At 46.4% G+C, this 18,496-nt stretch overlaps 1 protein-coding gene and 1 non-coding gene across 2 annotated transcripts in view; both read right to left on the reverse strand.

The window, feature by feature from the left end:
• Positions 1-11,646: 11,646 nt before the first annotated feature.
• Positions 11,647-11,719, reverse strand: TRNAW-CCA (transfer RNA tryptophan (anticodon CCA)). The gene has a single exon. It is a non-coding gene; the product is annotated as a tRNA-Trp (tRNA).
• A 4,572-nt stretch (positions 11,720-16,291) lies between these two features.
• HEATR6 (HEAT repeat containing 6) overlaps positions 16,292-18,496 on the reverse strand; it is a 32,656-nt gene continuing 30,451 nt past the window's right edge. The window contains exon 20 of the mRNA XM_061390326.1: positions 16,292-17,270. Coding sequence (XP_061246310.1) covers positions 16,699-17,270 — 572 coding nt within the window. The 3' untranslated portion in view covers positions 16,292-16,698. The remainder of the gene's footprint in view (positions 17,271-18,496) is intronic.

Below are 18,496 nucleotides of genomic sequence, written 5' to 3' on the forward strand. Positions count from 1 at the left end.
CAGATTTTACTGTATCATTGGTTACCTCTGGGAGTTCATCTATCAATACCAGGTAACCCTTTTTGGGAGTCTCTGTGCCTGATTTGGGGAGGTGTGTTTGTGCCTCATAGGTAAGACGGGGCACAGCAGCCTTCAAACCTAAGAATGAGATACATTTGGGATGTGTTGGTCTTTAATCTTCTTTCATAGGTCGAAGTTCTCATTATTTTCCTCCTCCGTGTCAACAGAATAAAATGCAAAACCACTCACCACTGTTAACAGAGCCCTCTCCTTTTCACCTGGCTGTGTCCTAGCTTCCCTGTGCTCTGTTCTGGAACACTTTTCCACTAAAATGAACTCTGTGTTCTAAGAAAACGCCCTGTCCCCAAATTCCTGTCTGTCTCATCCTTTCCAAGCCTTGCCCAGGCAGTCACCTCTGCCTGTTCCACGTCCCTGTCCCACTTCACCCCCACGCTGCCTGACAATCTCTGCAATGCTGAGCTCAAGTCCCACCTCCTAGAAGCTTCTGGAAGCCAGCATCGGGCTTTGGCATTAAACAGCCTGTGTTCAAACTCCAGTTCTGTCCCAGACAGGGCAGCTGTAAATATGTTACTCAGTCTTTCTGAGCCTCAGTTTCCTGATCTGTTAAAAAAAATAAAAAATAAGAGAGGGGGATATGTCCTTCACAGTTTTAAAGATTAAATGAGACGACGTGAATGAAACCGCCTGGTATGGAGGGGACAGTCCAGAACTATTTTGACTATTGATGGAATTTCCCTCCTGGACAAGTTGGATTTACTCTCCCTTTCCTGCAGTTCCAGAGCATTCTGTAGCTCACTCCTGCCCTGACGGAGAGACTTCAGTGTTTGTGAGGTGGGATTGGAAGCTTATTTTACTTACCTTCGTATCTGCCCTGAGGCCTTTAGCATAATATTTGTGCTCAAAAATAAAATTAAGTTGAACCAACTCTTCGGGTTTTGCTCTCTTTTTTTCTGTGACATTCATTCCAACAGCCTCTGAGTCTGAAGTCAGTGAAGCTGCCTGATTTTTGGGGGGTGCTCCGGCCTCACCAGTCTGCTCAAGGGACATTTCCACATAAAGGCCTCATAAGCACCCCCCAACCCGACTTCCTGCGCACACTCCCCCCTACAGTCTGGAGCAGCAGTTCTCAGCCAGGGCGCTTTACTCCCCAGGGGATGTTTGGCAGTGGCTGGAGGTGTTTTGGGTTGTCACACAAGAGTGGAGGGGGCTCCTTCTGGCACCAGTAGCGATCAGGGATGCTGCGAAACATCCCATGTCCCCAGGACAGCTGCCAGACGAGGAATTATCCTGCCCCAAGGGTCGACAGCACCGAGGCTGGGAGACCAGAAGGAGAGGGCAGCTTGTGTAAGACAGTGAGACCGTGGCGCCCCTCTGCTCACAGCCCTCTCAAAGCCCGCATCTTCCCAGGGTAATATCCGCAGTCCTCACACCTCCCTTTTTTCTGTCTAACAGCTTTGTTGACATTATAATCTGCACAGAACCCATCCTTCTAACATGTAAAATCCAGTGGCTTTTAGGAATCTGTCATGCCTCCATCGCCACCATGGATTTCATGTTTTATTGGTGTACTTATTTTTTAAAAATAGTCTATTCATTTAGTTTTGGCTGTGCTGGGTTTTCGTTGCTAAGGGGGCTTTTCTGTGGTTGCGGTGAGCAGGGCTCCTCTCCAGTCGCAGTGCGCGGGCTTCTCAGGGCAGTGGCTTCTCTTGTTTCGGAGCGCGGGCTCTAGGTGCACAGGCTTCTGTCGTGATGGCTCGTGGGCTCAGTAGTTGCGGCTCCCGAGCTCTACAGCACAGGCTCAGCAGTTGGCACACGGGTTTAGTTGCTCCCCGGCATGTGGGATCTTCCCAAATCGGGGATCGAACCCATGTCTCCTGCATTGGCAGGCAGGTTCGTTACCACTGAGCCACCAGGGAAGCGTTCACCATGGATTTTGGAATACTCTGATTATTCCTCCCAAGAAAACCCACCTACACCCCCTAAGCCATCAGTTCCCAGTCTCGCCTTCCCGCCAAGTCCTAGGCAAGCACTGGTCTACTTTCTGTCTCTACAGAGTTGCCTATTCTAGACATTTCATATAAGTGGAATCATACAATATGTGTGTGTGCTTCCTCTGTTACCGACTTCTTTGACTCAGCGTAAAGTTTTCAGGGCCACTCATGCTGTAACGTGTATCAGTGTTTCATTCTTCTTTTCAAGGAATAACACTCTATGGTAATGATTTGCCACATCTTATTTATCCCTCCAATAGTCGATGGACATTTGGGTTTTTGCTACTTTTGGGCTATCATGAAGAGTGCTGCATGAACATTTGTATACAAGGTTTTGTTTTTTTTTTTTGCGAACATGTTTTCATTTCTCTTGGGTGTGCATCTAAGTGGTTGGCTGATGTGAAAACTCTATGTGTAACCTTTTGAGGAGTTGCCTGGCTGCTTTCTCCTCCCTTTTCTCTAAGGATACACATCTGACCAACCACTGCAGGCTGCGGTTCTTCCGCCCGAATGTGCGTCTTCCTCTGTCTCCAGACTTCTCACCTGGACGGCCACAGCGCCTCCTAATAGGGACCCCCGGAGAAACAGGGACCCCAGAGCACTTCCTGCACCCTGTCTGGAGGCTGGCCCGGGCATCAGCCTTTCTGACGCTCCCCAGGTGGCGTCGATGGACGGCCTAGTGGGAGAACCACAGCGCCTCCTTCCCTCCAATTGGTCATCACCCTGCCACCTGAACGCCATTTTCTAAACTAAATCTGATCGTATCACCCACACGCTTCTCGAAACCCCTCTTTGGCTCCCCCACAATAAAATCTGAACACCCTGGGATGTGCACAGGTTTCTGTGATCTCCATCTGCCCACCTCCCAGTCTTTCCTCCTTTCCCTTCCTGATTCAGAGCGCAGGCACACCCGGCCATGCTGAGGCACACACTCTTTCTTCCGTGTGCCCACTCGCCACACGTCTGTGCCCTTTCTCCAGAGCCTTTTTTCATCTTTCCAGCCTCCTCCGGCAAGTCTTGCCTGACTGCTTCCCTGGGGACCTGGCTCAGGCTGAGTGAGTCTCCCTTTGGGCAGCCTTCCCTCCCCACGCTGTCATGCCTGTGTTCACTGGCCTCGCGTCCGTCAGGGCCAGGGCTTGTATGTCATCTATCTCTGCACCCTCCACCTGCTGACACCCAGGTGCCGTTTGTCTGTCTGGGTTGGTGTGAAGGGTGAAGAGGTAAAAGCCTGTTGATCCACAGGGGCAGGGACCAGGGAGGTGATCCTACCGCTTGCCCAGCGGTCCACTCCTGAGTCCCAGCAGGAGCCCTGGGGCAGCCAGCAGGCTGCTCAATGGCCTCCCTGCCTGGACCCGTGAGTCCCCATGCCTTCCACCCTGCATCTTCATCCAGCTGCATCTCCCGCCCCGAGATGTGGCCAGCAGGAAACGGGGAGGGGGCCGGGCGGGACAGTCCTTCTGCAGCTAAAGGCCAAGTACCCCAGCGCAGAGATAAATCAGATGCTTCTACTTTCAAAGGGCCCCAGTGGGGTGGAACGTCCCCTCTCCTGTCTTTGGCCATAAACCTCCAGGCTCAAGAAGTTAATTGCTCTCCGCTGGAGAAGCTATAAAGAGCAGGGCTCATCAACGGTCGGCAGAGAACACAGGCCGGACCGACCCCCCGGGCGCGGTCCTGGCTGCAGGCGCCCCACCTGTTCAACCTCCTGGGCCTCCCCTCCTGGAGTGGGCCGCACTGTCTCTGGGGGGACCGACTGGAGGATGCAGGCCTTGACTGCTGGTTCTGGAGGCCCCCGGGGGGTTTGCACCCTGTAAATCCTGGGCTCCTTTCTGCGGCTCTGTCTACAGGGACGCTGCTTCACTTGCTGTGACTAAGAGGAGCACTGGAAAGGGTGTCTGGCTCTGCTGTCAGCCACGTGACCGTGGGCGACTCCCGTCCCCTCTCGGGCTCGTGGTTCCCTCTGAGGTTCGGGGATGGGGTGACCCTGAAGGCGGCTGTCAACTCCAATGTTACAGTTTGTCCCACCTGAGCGCAAAGCTGTGTGAAGTCTTCCTCTTAGGGCCTGAGTTGTTAGGAAAACTATAGTTGGGAAGATGAACCAAACACAGCAAAAAAAAGCAAACTTGAAAGTAACTCCTCTTTGTGTTTTCATTTGTTCTACGTCTGGCCTCTGCACACACCAGGGGAGAACAGCACTGCACGAAGCGTCTCCCAGACCTGAGTTCCGCTCCTGCTCTGACAGGCAGTGCCCTCTGGGGTCAGTCACTTTCCCCTCCGTAGGCCTCAGTTTTCTGATTGGAAAATGGGGACACTCACATCTCTACCTGTCATTCAAGAGACACACGCTGAGAGTCTCCTGTAGGCGTGGCCTAGCCCCAGCTCGGGGAGGAGATAGAAGGCGGGTGAGATGTGATGCGAACGCGCAAGGAACTCCAGGTGGAGCCAGGAGACAGCCACATACACGATTGTGGTCCACGATAGTGAGAGATGCAAGAATCGTAGTAAAAAGAACGACAAGAGCTGGCATTCAGCTAGGGCTTCTCAGCACTGGGCTCTCTGCCAGGGGCTTGCTTGTTGCATTTAGTCCTGTATCGACCCTACAAGCTGACACCACAAACATCCTCGTTTCACGGGTGCTCAGGAAAGGTGCCCTATAGGAAAGGGTGCGTGTATCTGTCGAGACCTGCGGTATGTGCAGGAGCTTGTAATGGGCAGTCTGAAGGGTGAACCAAGGCCTGGGCCCACAAGCCCATACAGCTGGAGCCCATGTAGGGCTGGGTGGGTTGGGGGCTGATGATGACAGGGAGGTGGGGGAGCAGCCATGAGGGCTTTTGTGAGCCATGTGAAGGGGTGAGGAAAGCCCCAGGGAACCAGCTTGGTGGCCGGTGGCTCAGAGAATAGGTTGAGCAGGCTGAGAAAGGAGACTGGAGCCCCATAGACCTGCCAGTGACTGAGGGCCTCTTGGAGAATGTTGTCATAGTTTTCAGGAAGAGGTGAGGACCTGAGCTGAGGGCTGGAGGGCAGAGGGAACTGATGGCCTACGCGGGTGACCGTGCATCATGAGGGCAGAGGGTGATCAAGGCCAGTGAGATCATGCACCAGGCAGGCTCCTGGAAATCTGGAGTCCAGCACCAGGTTCCAGCACCAGGTTCCAGCACCAGGTTCATTGCCAGAATGACCACTGGCCCACCTGCCACCTCAGCTGTCAACATGTGGGGAAGGACCCAGAGGTGGAGAAGGACCAAGCTTTCCTGGCCTGGCAAGGATTCTGCAGAACAAAGATGCCAGGAGGCCAGACCTTACAGAAAAAGAAATTTATGGACATTTGTTAAACGGGAAAATTAAAAAAAAAATTTCTTCCTCTTACAGCTTATATTCATTTCCTCTTAAATACGCGGTGTTTAAAAGTCAATACTAAATGTTCAATAATGATTAGCTGCATCTGAGATTCCCAAGCGAAAGCTGGAGTCAAGTGCCCTGTCTAGTCAAGAAAGCGAGGGCAGAACCAGACTTGTCTGGTGGGTTATCTGGCTGCTGAACTTCCTACTACAAAGTCCAAGAGTTAAAGAGGGTTGGGACGAGCATGGGGATAGAGGAGCAGCTGGATGAAGACCAGGGAGCACACACAGTCCTGCGGGAAGATAAGAGTGTGGTGACTGGGCAAGGAGGCATGGCAGACCCGGGGGGAAGGATGGCGTGATCACTGTTTCTATTACTATACATCGGTGGTTCAGCACCCGGCTGCCTGCTTGGAAAGGCATGGAGTTATCTCTCTGCCTCACCGCACACATCCCCCGCAAAACTCTAACATCTATGGGAGAGTGCATATAAATCAACAAACACCTGGAAAACAATGTCCAGTAGAGAACTGGATATGTTATGGGATACTGATGCTATGAACTATTATCAAATCGTTGAAGTCAGGTTTTAGAATATTTAGTGCTCATGGTATATTATTAGGTGAAATGGCAGGCTACAAGAAAGTATACAGGTTATAACCACAATTTTGTTGACTGTTTTCTGACAATATATCTGGAAGAGTGTTTATTTATTTATTTTTTTGGCTGCAAGGCACGTGGGGTCTTAGCCCGTGGAGCAGGGATCGAGCCCTGTATTGGAGGGTGAAGTCTTAACCACTGTACCACCAGGGAAGTCCTGATAATAGAGCTAATCTCAAGACATTTTTACTTACATATTTGCTGCTGTTGTTCAGTTACCCAGGTGTGTCTAACTCTTTGCGACCCCGTGGACTGCAGCACGCCAGGCCTCCCTGCCCCTCATCATCTCCCAGAGTCTGCCCAAGTTCATGTCCGTTGAATCAGTGGTGCCATCCAGCCTTCTCATCCTCTGTCACCCCCTTCTCCTTCTGCCTTCAAGCATACTTACATAGACTTACTGTTTTGTTTTTTCTTAAACTTCCACAATGAAGATCCGTCACTTGTATAATATGAAAAATCGAGAAATGTTATTTAGAAAATAAACCTAATATTAAAATGATTTAAACCCTTTGGTAAAGGAGAGTGGAAGCAAGCTAGGGGAGCCTCCCTCTTGAAGGCTGGGCTGCAGTTGCTGGAGCAGCTCTACTTCTTCCTGATGTCCTGCGGCGGAATGACCACACACGGCTATAAACTTCTGGAACCTGACACCGCGTGTGGGCTGTGCTTCTCTGCTGAGGGAACCTGCTGGCCCAGTCTAGGAACCTGCTCTTGTGTGACACCAGACAGTCAAGGGGTGACCGTCTCTCCGTTTCCGGGGGTGGGGGGGGGAATTATGTTCATGGTTAGCATTTTCTCAATTAAAAATGTTCTCCTATAAAACATTCTTAAACATTTGATGCCTGATGTTACCCTGATATATTAGCATCCAGTTTTGAGAATGTACCAGATTTAGTCCTCTTTTTTTTTTTTTTAGCTGCACTGGGTCTTCATTGCAAAGCGCAGGCCCTTCATGGCAGTGTGGGGCCTTCTCTAGTTGTGGTGTATGGGCTTCGTTTGTTGTGGAGCACCAGGTCTAGAGCAGGCGGGCTCAGTAGCTATGGTGTGCAGGCTTCTCTAGGTGGGGGCTCGCGGGCTTAGCTGCCCTGCAGCATGTGGGATCTTAGTCCTCCAACCAGGGACTGAACCTGCACTGGAAGATAGATTCTTAACCACCGGACCACCAGGGAAATCCCAGATTTATTCTTGATTATATATCTAACTGTCTTAAGTCGATGGGCTTCCCTGGAAGCTCAGCTGGTAAAGAATCTGCCTGCAAGGCAGGAGACCCCAGTTTGATCCCTGGGTCTGGAAGATCCCTTGGAGAAGGGATAGGCTACCTACTCCAGTATTCTGGCCTGGAGAATCCCATGGACTATAAAGAGTCACAAAGAGTTGGACATGACTGAGCAACTTTCACTTTCACTTTTTCACTAAGTTGATACATCAACATTTCAGTACGCACTGGTTCTTGAAAGAATGAAGATTACAACAGCCTGGGTGTCTGTTTTTCAAGTTCTTCTACATGATTCTGAAACATTCCAGCTTGAGACCTCCTGTTGGTGTGTGTTCTAAAGTCGGGGGCCTCACAGTTTGCTATAATTAGAATTATTTGTGCGATTTTAAACCTCCCCATGGCAAAAGTACACCCCAGAAGATGGGGGGAAAATGGAAACAGTGGCAGATTTTATTTTCTTGGGCTCCAAAATTCCTCCGGATGGTGACCACAGCCATGAAATTAAAAGACGCTTTCCTTGGAAGAAAAGCTATGAAAAATCTAGACAGCATATTAAAAAGCAGAAACATAATTTTGCCAACAAAGGTCCATATAATCAAAGCTATGTTTTTTCCAGTAGTCATGTATGGATGTGAGAGGTGGACCATAAAGAAGACTGAGTGCCAAAGAATTGATGCTTTCAAACTGTGGTGCTGGCGAAGACTCCTGAGAGTCCCTTGGACTGCAAGGATATCAAACTAGTCAGTCCTAAAGGAAATTAACCTTGAATATTTATTGGAAGGATGGATGCTGAAGCTGAAGCTCCAATACTTTGGCCACCTGATGTGAAGGGCCGACTCATTAGAAAAGACGCTGATGGTGGGAAAGATCGAGGGCAGGAGGATAAGGGGGCGACAGAGAATGAGATGGTTGGATGGCATCACTGACTCAATGAACATGAGTTTGAGCAAACTCCGGGAGACAGTGAAGGACAGGGAAGCCTGGCGTGCTGTAGTCCATGGGTTCACAAAAAGCTGGACACGGCTTAGTGACTGACAACAACAGATCACTAAACTCAGAATTGGTATTTTTTTAAGTCCCCCAAGTAATTCCAATGTGCAGTCCAGTTTGAGAACCATTGTTCTAATGAAAGCAACCTGAAATTCAGGTGCTGTGGTTCCCGAGCCTGAGAAACACAGCTTTGGTGAAAAACCTGCGTCTGACTCATTTTGTGTCCTCTGTCTCCATCTCTTGGCCATTCTGCTACATTGCTATAATTTGCGGTTTGAGTTTCCAAGACATGCTGCTGCTTTTAAGAATGTTTGTCAACTAGTGAATATAACAAAAACAGGAAGGAGTTTCACGGATACAGAGAACAAACTAGTGGCTATCAATCGGGAAAGCGATGGGGGAGGGGCAAAATAGGAGTAGGAGATTAAGAGGCATAAACTACTATGTATAAGATAAATAAGCCACAAGGATATACTATATATAGCTCAGGGTTTATAGCCAATGTTTTATAACAACTATAAATGCAGTATAACCTTTAAAGGTTGTGAGTCACTATGTTGTATGCCTCAAACTTATATAAATTTATTTATATATATATAACTGCAGCCCACCAGTCTCCTCCATTCATGGGATTTTCCAGGCAAGAGTACTGGAGTGGGGTGCCATTGCCTTCTCCATATATAACATATATATGTATTATATATATTTATGTTTATATATATTATCATATAATATATAATGTTATATATAAAAAATATCTCAACTTTTAAAAAAGAATATTTACTGAAAGAAATTAGAGAACCAAAAAAAGTTAAAACTTTTAAGTAACAGAAATAGCTGCAAAATATATTCTTATTTATAATAGGATGATTTAAGTGTTAGAAAAAGAAGTAATGTAGTGCATCTAGGATCTTTTCTGTGCTTGGCAAATAAAAAGCAACCAATGGGGTAAAGAATCCACCTGCAATGCAGAAGATGTAGGAGATGAGGTTTCGATCCCTGAGTTGGAAATATCCCCTGGAGGAGGGCATGGCAACCTACTCCAGTATCCTTGCCTGGAGAATCCCATGGACAGAGGGGCCTGGGCGGGCTACAGTCCATGGGGTCGAAAGAATCAGACACAACTGAGTGTTATAAATTTCCATCAAAGCCTTGCTTTAACTGTACCTATACATTTTGATATGTTATATTTTCATTTTTGTTAAGTTTCAAGTATTTTCTTACATGCTTTGAGACTTCCCCCTTTGACCTATGGATTAATTAGAAGTATATTATTTATTTTCAAGTACTTAAGAGATTTCCTGGTGATTGATTTCCCGCTTAATTCCATTATGGTCAGAGATCATAGACGGCATGATTTCGACTCTTTCAAATCCGTCCAGGTTTGTTTCATGATGCAGAATATGGTCGAGCTGTTCTGTTGGTTGCTGAGAAAGGAGTGAGTGCTGAAGTCGACAACGGTAATTGCTGACTCGTCGTTTCTCCTTTCAGGTCTATCCGTCTTTGCTTTGTGTGTTTTGAAGTTATGTTGTTAGGTTCACAGCCATTTAGGATTGTTAGGCCTTGTCTGTGACGTGACACTCTTATCTTTATGCAATTTCCCTGTTTATTCCTGATAAGTTTTCTTGCTCCAAAGTCTATCGTGTCTGATAGTATATAGCTACTCCAAATTCTTTTTTATTAGTACTAATATTTTCATGGTATAGTTTTCTTTTTTTCCTTTCAAACTTTACTAATTTTAAATGGGTTTCTTATAAATAGCATATAGCTGGATCTTGGATGGGCTTCCCAGGTGGCAGTAGTGGTAAAGAACCCGCTTGCTGGTGCAGGAGACATAAGAGACGTGGGTTCGATTCCTGGGTCGGGAAGATCCCCTAGAGAAGGAAATGGCAACCCGCTTCAGTATTCTTGCCTGGAAACCCATGGACAGAGGAGCCTGGCGGGCTACAGTCCACAGGATCGAAGAGAGTCAGACACAACCGAATCACTAGCCTTAGCACAAATCTTGGGTATTTTTACATTCTGACAATCTCTTTTAATTAGTTTATTTAGACTGTTCAAAACTTAATGTAATTGTTGATATGCTTGGATCTACTAGTTTGGGTTTTCTATTTGTCCCCTGTTTTTCATTCCTGCCTTCTTCTGTATTATTTGAATAATTTTTAATACTCCACCTTAATCATCTAGTGAGTTTTTGAATGTATCTTTTGTGTAATGTGTGTGTGTGCATGTGGTTTCTCTAGCGACTACAAAATACTTAACTTTTCATAGGTTGTTTGGAATTAACATTTTATTGTTCAAGTGAAATGTAGAAATCTTACTACCATATAGATCTCTTTACCCTTCCTCTTTAGATGGTAATTTTTACGTGAATAATTGGGCTTCCCAGATGGCACAGTGGTAAAGAATCTGCCTGCCAACACAGGAGACAAGAGATGAGGGTTTGATCTGTGGGTTGGGAAGATCCCCTGGAATAGGAAATGGCAACCCACTCCAGTATTCTTGCCTGGAAAATTCCACGGACAGAAAAGCCTGGTCACACACAGTCAGACTCGACTGAGCACACACACACAAACATACCTATATTCACTGAAGATTCTATCAGACAATATTAGAAGTTTGTACATGTTATGAAAAGCTTAAGATGAGAAAAACAGTCTATTTACCCAAATATTTCCCACATCTATTGCTCTTCCTTCATTCCCAAAGTTTCAGATTTCCCTCTGGTGTCATAGTTTTATCCACAAAATGTTCCCATGTCGAGAGGTCAAGTGAGAAAAACGCAGAGAGCAAGAGAAAGCAATGGGCTTCCCTCTCTTGCTGTTGGGACCACACTTCCTCTGGTCAAAGAAGGGCTCCCCTCCCTGAAGCTTTAGGCACCTTCCTGGCTGTGACAGCCATGGCTGCATTGGAATAGCCAACGGGCAGGGGTGGAAGGGGAGAGAAGCAAGAAACAGGGGTGTCCCCCTCTCTCCCTGACCCACACAGTCAGTCCCTCATGCCCCATCCTAGGGCCAGAAACAGAGAGCTTCTCTGGGAGCTCTGTCTGCGTGGTCCAGGATTCTGTCCGTCTAGCTGGGTGGTGCTGAGTTCCCCTCTCCTTCCCTGGTCTTCCTGTTATGCTTTCCGAGATTAGCAGCTGCACGCATTGAGTCCCGGCACTCTAGCTGTGTTTAGTGGGAGGGAGAGGGTGGACTAGCACTGGAGTAAGAATGAGAGATGGATTTTTATATCACAAACAGAGCCGTGGATTTACAAAGGCTGAACAACGCGATGCACCCTTAGGTCACCCTATAGTGTATGGCGTATAGTGAAGTCGCTCAGTCGTGTCCGACTCTTTGCGACCCCGTGGACTGTAGCCTACCAGGCTTCTCCGTCCGTGGGATTCTCCAGGCAAGGATACTAGAGTGGGGTGCCATTTCCCTCTCCAGGGGAACTTCCCGACGCAGGGATCGAACCCGGGTCTCCTGCATTGGAGGCAGACGCTTTAACCTCTGAGCCACCAGGGAAGCCCTAGGGCACCCTAACTGAGGATAAATTCTCTCCCTGCACACCCTCCCCCCTTACCCCTGACCCCGCTCCGCTAGAGCATGGTGTGGTGGCTAAAAGTCAAATTCCTTGGTTTGAATTTTTACGTCCATTTTTCCAGATGAACCTTAGAATAATATTGCCATTAAAAGCTTTTTTTTTTAATCTTGATAGAAATTTAGCTAAATATCTGGATTCAGAGAGAAATAGTCTTTTTATAATTTGGTTCCTTCTATCTAGGAACATGGTAGATCTTCTCATTTTTTAAAAATGTCTTCTTCAATGACATTTTTAAAAATTTCAGTTAAAAAAATTTTTTTTACACAATCCTTGTGTTACAATTTGGTTAGATTACTCCTGATATTTTGTCACTACTGCAATGAGACCTTTTAAACATAAAATCTTAATGGTTATAGTTGATATGTAGAAGAGCTATTGATTTTGGCCTAATTTGTAACCAGCTACCTTACAAAACTTTTGGAGTTTATTTTCTTGATTTTCTACAAATAATGATTCATGAATTCAGTCTCTCAGACTGTTGTTTTACAAATAATGCTAATTTGGAATCTCTCTTTAAAAAATTTCTGAAAAATTCTGCTTTTGGTTTATTTAATCATATTGACCATCAAATCTTATACAATGTTAGGTAACAGTGGTGATGATAGACTTGTCTTGATTGTGATTTTAGTAAAGTCACTCTTTAAGATAGAAATATTTCATGATGTTAATGAAATATCTTTTTAAATTCTTTTTTAAAGGAATTTTGATCAGAAAAGGACACTGAGTTTTATCAAACACTCTTTCACTATCCATAAAATGACCATTTGCATTTTCTTACTTGACCTATTAATGTGGTAATATTTTAATAGAGCTGTTATATTAAAAAAAAAACCTGTGTTCCTACAGTCAATCCTAGTAAGTCACAGAATAGATTGCAGAGCAATTAATTCTCAAGGGAAGGGCTTTTCCCCAACAAAGGTGCTTTTCTTTGAATTATGTTCCAAGAGAGGCCATACCACCACCACCTTCCCCCGGGTTACTGTTACTGGTGGCAGGATGAGGGTCCTTGGGAGTGTTGGGCAGAAACAGCAAATGAATGCTGGTTTGCTGAGAATTTGACCCGATCCTAATATAATAATACTTTGGCCACCTAATTCGAAGAACTGACTCATTGGAAAAGACCCTGATGCTGGGAAAGGTTGAAGGCAGGAGGATAAGGGGACAATAGAGGATGAGATGGTTGGATGGCATCACTGACTCAATGGACATGAGTTTGAGTCAACTTTAGGGAGTTGGTGATGGACAGGGAGGCCCGGCATGCTGCAGTCCATGGGGTTGAAGAGAGTCAGATACGACTGAGCGACTGAACTGAACTGACTGAATATAACATCCTCACCCACTACAGCTGAGCTTTAGTTTAGACCTGAGGACTCAAGGACAGTACTAGAAGTAGATTAGAAGCTCCTTCCCCAAGATCCCACTCCAGAGATCTCACCCTAGTGAGGATGAGGAGACAGTAAGCCCAGGGAGGAAGTTAAAGAAAAGGGTAACGAGGGCAGTGTCTGCTTTGTGCCGGCTCCAAGACAATGCTTTACACGTATTATGTGACCACCTCCTGAAACTCTATGAGGTAGTTATCCCCTTTTTACCGATTAGAGGTCTAGAAACTTGCCCAAGGACATGATTACTAAGAAGAGTTGTTATTTAAAAAACGGGTGTAATCCCGAAGTTTGTGTAAACTGGATCTGTAATTTCTGAAGACTGGCCCTCAGGGATGGGCCACGAGGCAGAACTCACTTGCAGTCCTTGCCCTTGCCCATTAGGGATCTGTGGGGACCCACAGGGGGCTGTTTCCGGCTGGCCACAGACGTCCTGGGGCAGTGCCCATCCCACCCTGCTGGATCCAGGTTCACTGCCTAGAAGTGCAGTCAGGGGATTCCAGCTGTTCAACCGGCATCACAGAAGCGCATGGTGTGTTGACAGCTTCTGCCTGGTGCTCTGAAAATTTAAGGAAAACAAACAACTGACTTTATGGAGTACCAAAAGTTGTTTTCGGAGAAGGCAAAGGCACCCCACTCCAGTACTCTTGCCTGGAAAATCCCATGGATGGAGGAGCCTGGTGGGCTGCAGTCCATGGGGTTGCTAAGAGTCGGACACGACTGAGCAACTTCACTTTCACTTTTCACTTTCACGCATTAGAGAAGGAAATGGCAACCCACTCCAGTGTTCTTGCCTGCAGAATCCCAGGGATGGGGTCCCACAGAGTTTGACACAACTGAAGCGACTTAGCAACAACAACAAAAGTTGTTTAAAGAACTTTCCATGTATTAACAAATTTCACTGTTATAACATCCTTATGAGGCAGGCACCATCATCCCCATTTCACAGACGAGAAAATCAGGCATGAGAGGTGAAGTAACATTCGCAGATGGACAGCAGAGCCAGGATTTAAGCCCAGGCTCTCAACCACTGCACTCTGTTAATGACATGAAGGCCGAATGAACCAGAGTAACTAGAACTCACTTAAGCTGGTGGTGAGCTTCTGCTCCTGGTCTGGATTCACGCACAAATATCAGAATCAGGGGAGCTGTTGCCTGGTTTCCTCGACGAGGTTTCTGTCTGACCTCTCATCACCTTAGGGCACTGACTCTACCATTAACTAAATCTGCAAGAGGTTACAGTGCATCTTCCTTGGGCTCTAGAAGTGGGTTTATTATCAGTGAGTTTCACAGCAAAGGTTGGAAGGTAAGTGATGTTTCCTAATGCTCTTGATTCAATGAGTTTGCTCTAGACTTCTGTGCCAAGCTGACTCCTCCTCCAAATTTCTTCTTTTAAATATCAGGAGAAACATCGGTATCATGTATCAAAAGAAAGTTCAGAATGTGGCATTCTGAATCAGAGCCAGACTTCCTACTGTTTCTGCAGCACATAAATCCTGGCCCTTTATTCTCTGGGTGGCTTCCTTCCATGACGGCAGCTTTCCAGAGCCTTCAGCCTGGGTGTACAGCCACAAAGTCACAGGGCGAAGAGAAGTAGCATCCGACCCGGACAGAAGCCCTCAGTCCACACTTACGAATTTCTGGGAGTGCTTATTAGCCTTGGTTTCTTCCTGCACATGAACATTAATATCTGTTTTCAGAAACCTGGAAACCTCAAAGGCAGTGAAAGGTTTAGAAAGAAAAAAATTTTATTCAAAGTAAGCAAATGGTAAGAGTGAATCAGCAAGGGAAACCGTTCAAAATCATTTCAGAGATCTTTTATCAAGAAACCCACCAGTGAAAGCTCAAAGAACCAGGCATGAGTTATATATGGCATATTTTTACTTTTATGAAAATAGCAAGTAAACAAGCTGCTACTTAAGAATATACTCCTTCAAGAAAAGGAAGTTCTAAGATTCAACACAGGGTTGGTACAGGTTCAACTCAGTTCCATGGGCTCTATAACAATTCTTGCCCAGAATCCTCCAAAGAAAATCAAGTCTAGACAATGTTTCATGTGGTGGTTTTTACTGTGCTGGTAGTCTCATGCTGTGGAAACTGGTATTCTACCAACAAAAAGAAGTGAGACTTCAGCTATTTGAATACTCTGCTCCCTAGTCTCTGCCTAAACGTATTTTCTGAACAAAGCAACATAGATGGGAGAGGGTAACTTAAGGGTAAAGGAGAAGAAAAGGACACATGGATGCTCTAAAATACGTATTTTAAGCGAAGTAACTGCAGTTAAATGATATACTGCCAAATATCGTTAGTCACTCGGTAATGTCTGACTCTTTGCGACCCCAGGGACTCTGGCCCACCAGGCTCTTCCATCATTGGAATTCTCCAGGCAATAACACTGGTGTGGGTAGCCATTCCTTCCTCCAGGGGATCTTCCCAACCCAGGGATCAAACCTGGTCTCCAGGATTGCAGGCGGACTCTACCGTCTGAGTCGTAATCTACTGCCAAAACTCACTCTATGTACCCTGATTCTTAATTATCCACATCAAGTGGAAGTGTGGGATCTTTTATCATATATCCCTAAATTCCTGACTGAAATCACTTACAATAAAGTTGGTGGTCAAGAGACATATGCAAAATTTAAACATAAATAATGTTTCAATGAGAAACGACTTTTATAACTGCTTGGGCATTATCAAAATATAATCTAAAAACTTCTCCTTGTAATCATGTAAATTAAACAAATAATCCTTTTTAAGGCACAAATCCAAAGGTGGCAAAATCACCAAAAATTCAGCATAGGGGACCACATTCTCCTAAGGGGCGTTAGGACATTCAAATAGGTGCTGATGTTATGGCCGGGCTGAAACGGACATGGGCCTTGGCCAGAGGGCCCTGAACGCTAGTTCATCTTTACAGGGCTGTGGGAAGGCATGGAGGGGGCTTCCAGGGGTGCCACTCGGGGAGCTCAGTGCAATAGCTATTTATCAACCCGAAAGGAACTGATTCAGTATTTTAGCAACCGATATAGCTGAACCAGCATGAACTGGCTGAAGAGCAGCTCTGCTTGCAGCTTTCTATAAATGCAACTTGACAAAAATAGTAGAATACGGGCACACTGCTTTACATGAGTTTATTACAAAAGAAAAACAATTCTCAGAGGCACAAGATACAACATTCTAACTCCTAAATCCTTTTGCTTTTTCCTTTGTTTAATACGCTTCTGAGACCACTCTTTAGAACCCAAGCCTACTCAGTCCACAGGACAACCCAACTCCTTGGCTCCCAGATGCACAAGTCAGAGGTTCCCGCAGCCACAGCCACAGCCACAGCCACAGCCAAGGCAGTGGAACCACTCTGCAACGTGGATGAGCCCTCTGAGAAAAATTTCATTAGCTGCTCACCCGTTCTAAATTAACAGTGAAAGGACTGTTTCTGCCCCTAAGATGAAACCCCACACATCTGATGCTCAAGCTCAGGTCTTCCTGTTTCCACCTGACACCTGGAAAGTATGGTGGACTATTCACCGATGGGTTAATCCTAAGGGTGCTACTTGAGATCCAGATGAGTCAGAATAAATGGTCAGGGTATCTTCCAAAAAGGCCACGATGGCCCTTTTGGCTGGGTCGCCAGCCAGTGCCTGGACACTGTTTATGTGCCCCAGGGCCGTTCTGATCATCTGGTCTCTTTCCTGCGGGTGGTGGGGTGCTCCGGTGTCATCTCTCTCTGTTCCTGATTTTAAAAACTGTAGGATATAGGACTGGACCATGTCCCCGTGCAGTTCGAGGGTTTTCCTGATGCAGGACAGGTCTGAGGGGCTGGCCAAGCTCAGGAGGTGAATCAGCGCCTGGCAGATTTGGGTCCGCAGGCTGGCACAGTACTTGAACTCCAAAAAGTCTGTGGTGTCTTCGCTCTTCTGCAAGGCGGTGACCAGGGCATCCCAGATCTGAGCGTACTGCTCGACCGACCCATAGTGCTCCCTCCTGCGGGGGACGGCCAGGGCTGCGGCTGATCTGATGCGCACTTTGAAGTTCTTGCATGATGTCACAACTGATGTCAGGGCGTCGTAGGCCTGGGAGGTCCACGGGGCTGTTTCTAGAAAGAATCCATAGTCATTAGAGCAAATGAAGGTTTAAAAGTAAGTGGGGGGAGAGAGAGGGGAGCTGAGGGAAGCACATACACTAGTGCTCAAGTTAGTCCTTCCATGTTTTCACTTAATTCTCACTTAAAAAGCGGGTCCTGCATTTTATTGCAAAGGAAAGGAAAATACTGTTTAGGCAGTAACTGGGGGACAGAGTACTCAGATTAACTGGAGGCTCAATTTCCTAATACTGAGAAGATGATGCTCAGATTTCTGTCTTTGCTCCCTTCCTGTTGGCCCCAGAACGTCAGCCAGCTTTATTTTCGTCAGAGCTACCACTACACACTCTGTTTTGGGAGTTCTTATTCCTCAAGATGGGCAGCAGAGTAAACTGCAGCTTCCTTAACGCTCCCAGCCCTTCCCGACTCCTCTGCTGCCTCTGAAGACAGGAGGGAGACACCCAGTCCAAAGAGTGCCAGTGCCGAAGGCCACTTCAGGCTGCTTCCTCAGTGGATGAAGCCCCGAGGCTCCCGGCTGACTGGTCTGCCTGGACACTTCTGGCAGTACAAGGAGCAGAACAGACCTCCCTAAGGCGACGTAGGTTCTGCTGGTCCAGAAGAACGTCACCTCTCCAGGAAGACACCCTTGTGTTTCAGAAATGCTGGCAATTCCAGCAAGTGGGATCTGGAGGCTGTGATCCAGACCCCAGAGCAGCTATCAGCCGCTGATGATGTACCGAGGTGCGGGGCCTGTCATCCTCAGAGGCAGATCCCTCCCTGCCTGCAGCATTCCACCCCGGGGCCAACATCTCCTGTGGGATTTCCAGTTAAACCCTCTTTCTCCCATGTCTGTTTCCCCTTTAACTTTTTTTCCTGTTTGCTAAAACAATGTATGCTCACTGCAGGAAATTTTGAAAAAGCAGAAAAGAATCCTACTTATCATCCCATTGAGAGACAATCACTGTCAATATTTAGGTTAATTTCCTTTCAGTCTTTTTTCTACCCATTTATTGAGATCATACTGTAGAAACAATTTCCATATCTCATTTTCATTTGCTTAACATCAGAACTATCTTCCCAGATTATCAAAAACTTTCTGTAAATGTAATTTTAAGTGGCAACACAATACCCCTTTAAATATATAGACCATGATTTACCTCACTTTTCCCTTAAACTGGGGTGTTCAGTAAAATACCATGAGTAACAGTGTGGTTTTATTAATAATGGAGACGGGTGTGTAT

The sequence above is a fragment of the Bos javanicus genome, chromosome 19 (genome assembly GCF_032452875.1).
Source record: "Bos javanicus breed banteng chromosome 19, ARS-OSU_banteng_1.0, whole genome shotgun sequence".
Taxonomy (NCBI): domain Eukaryota; kingdom Metazoa; phylum Chordata; class Mammalia; order Artiodactyla; family Bovidae; genus Bos; species Bos javanicus.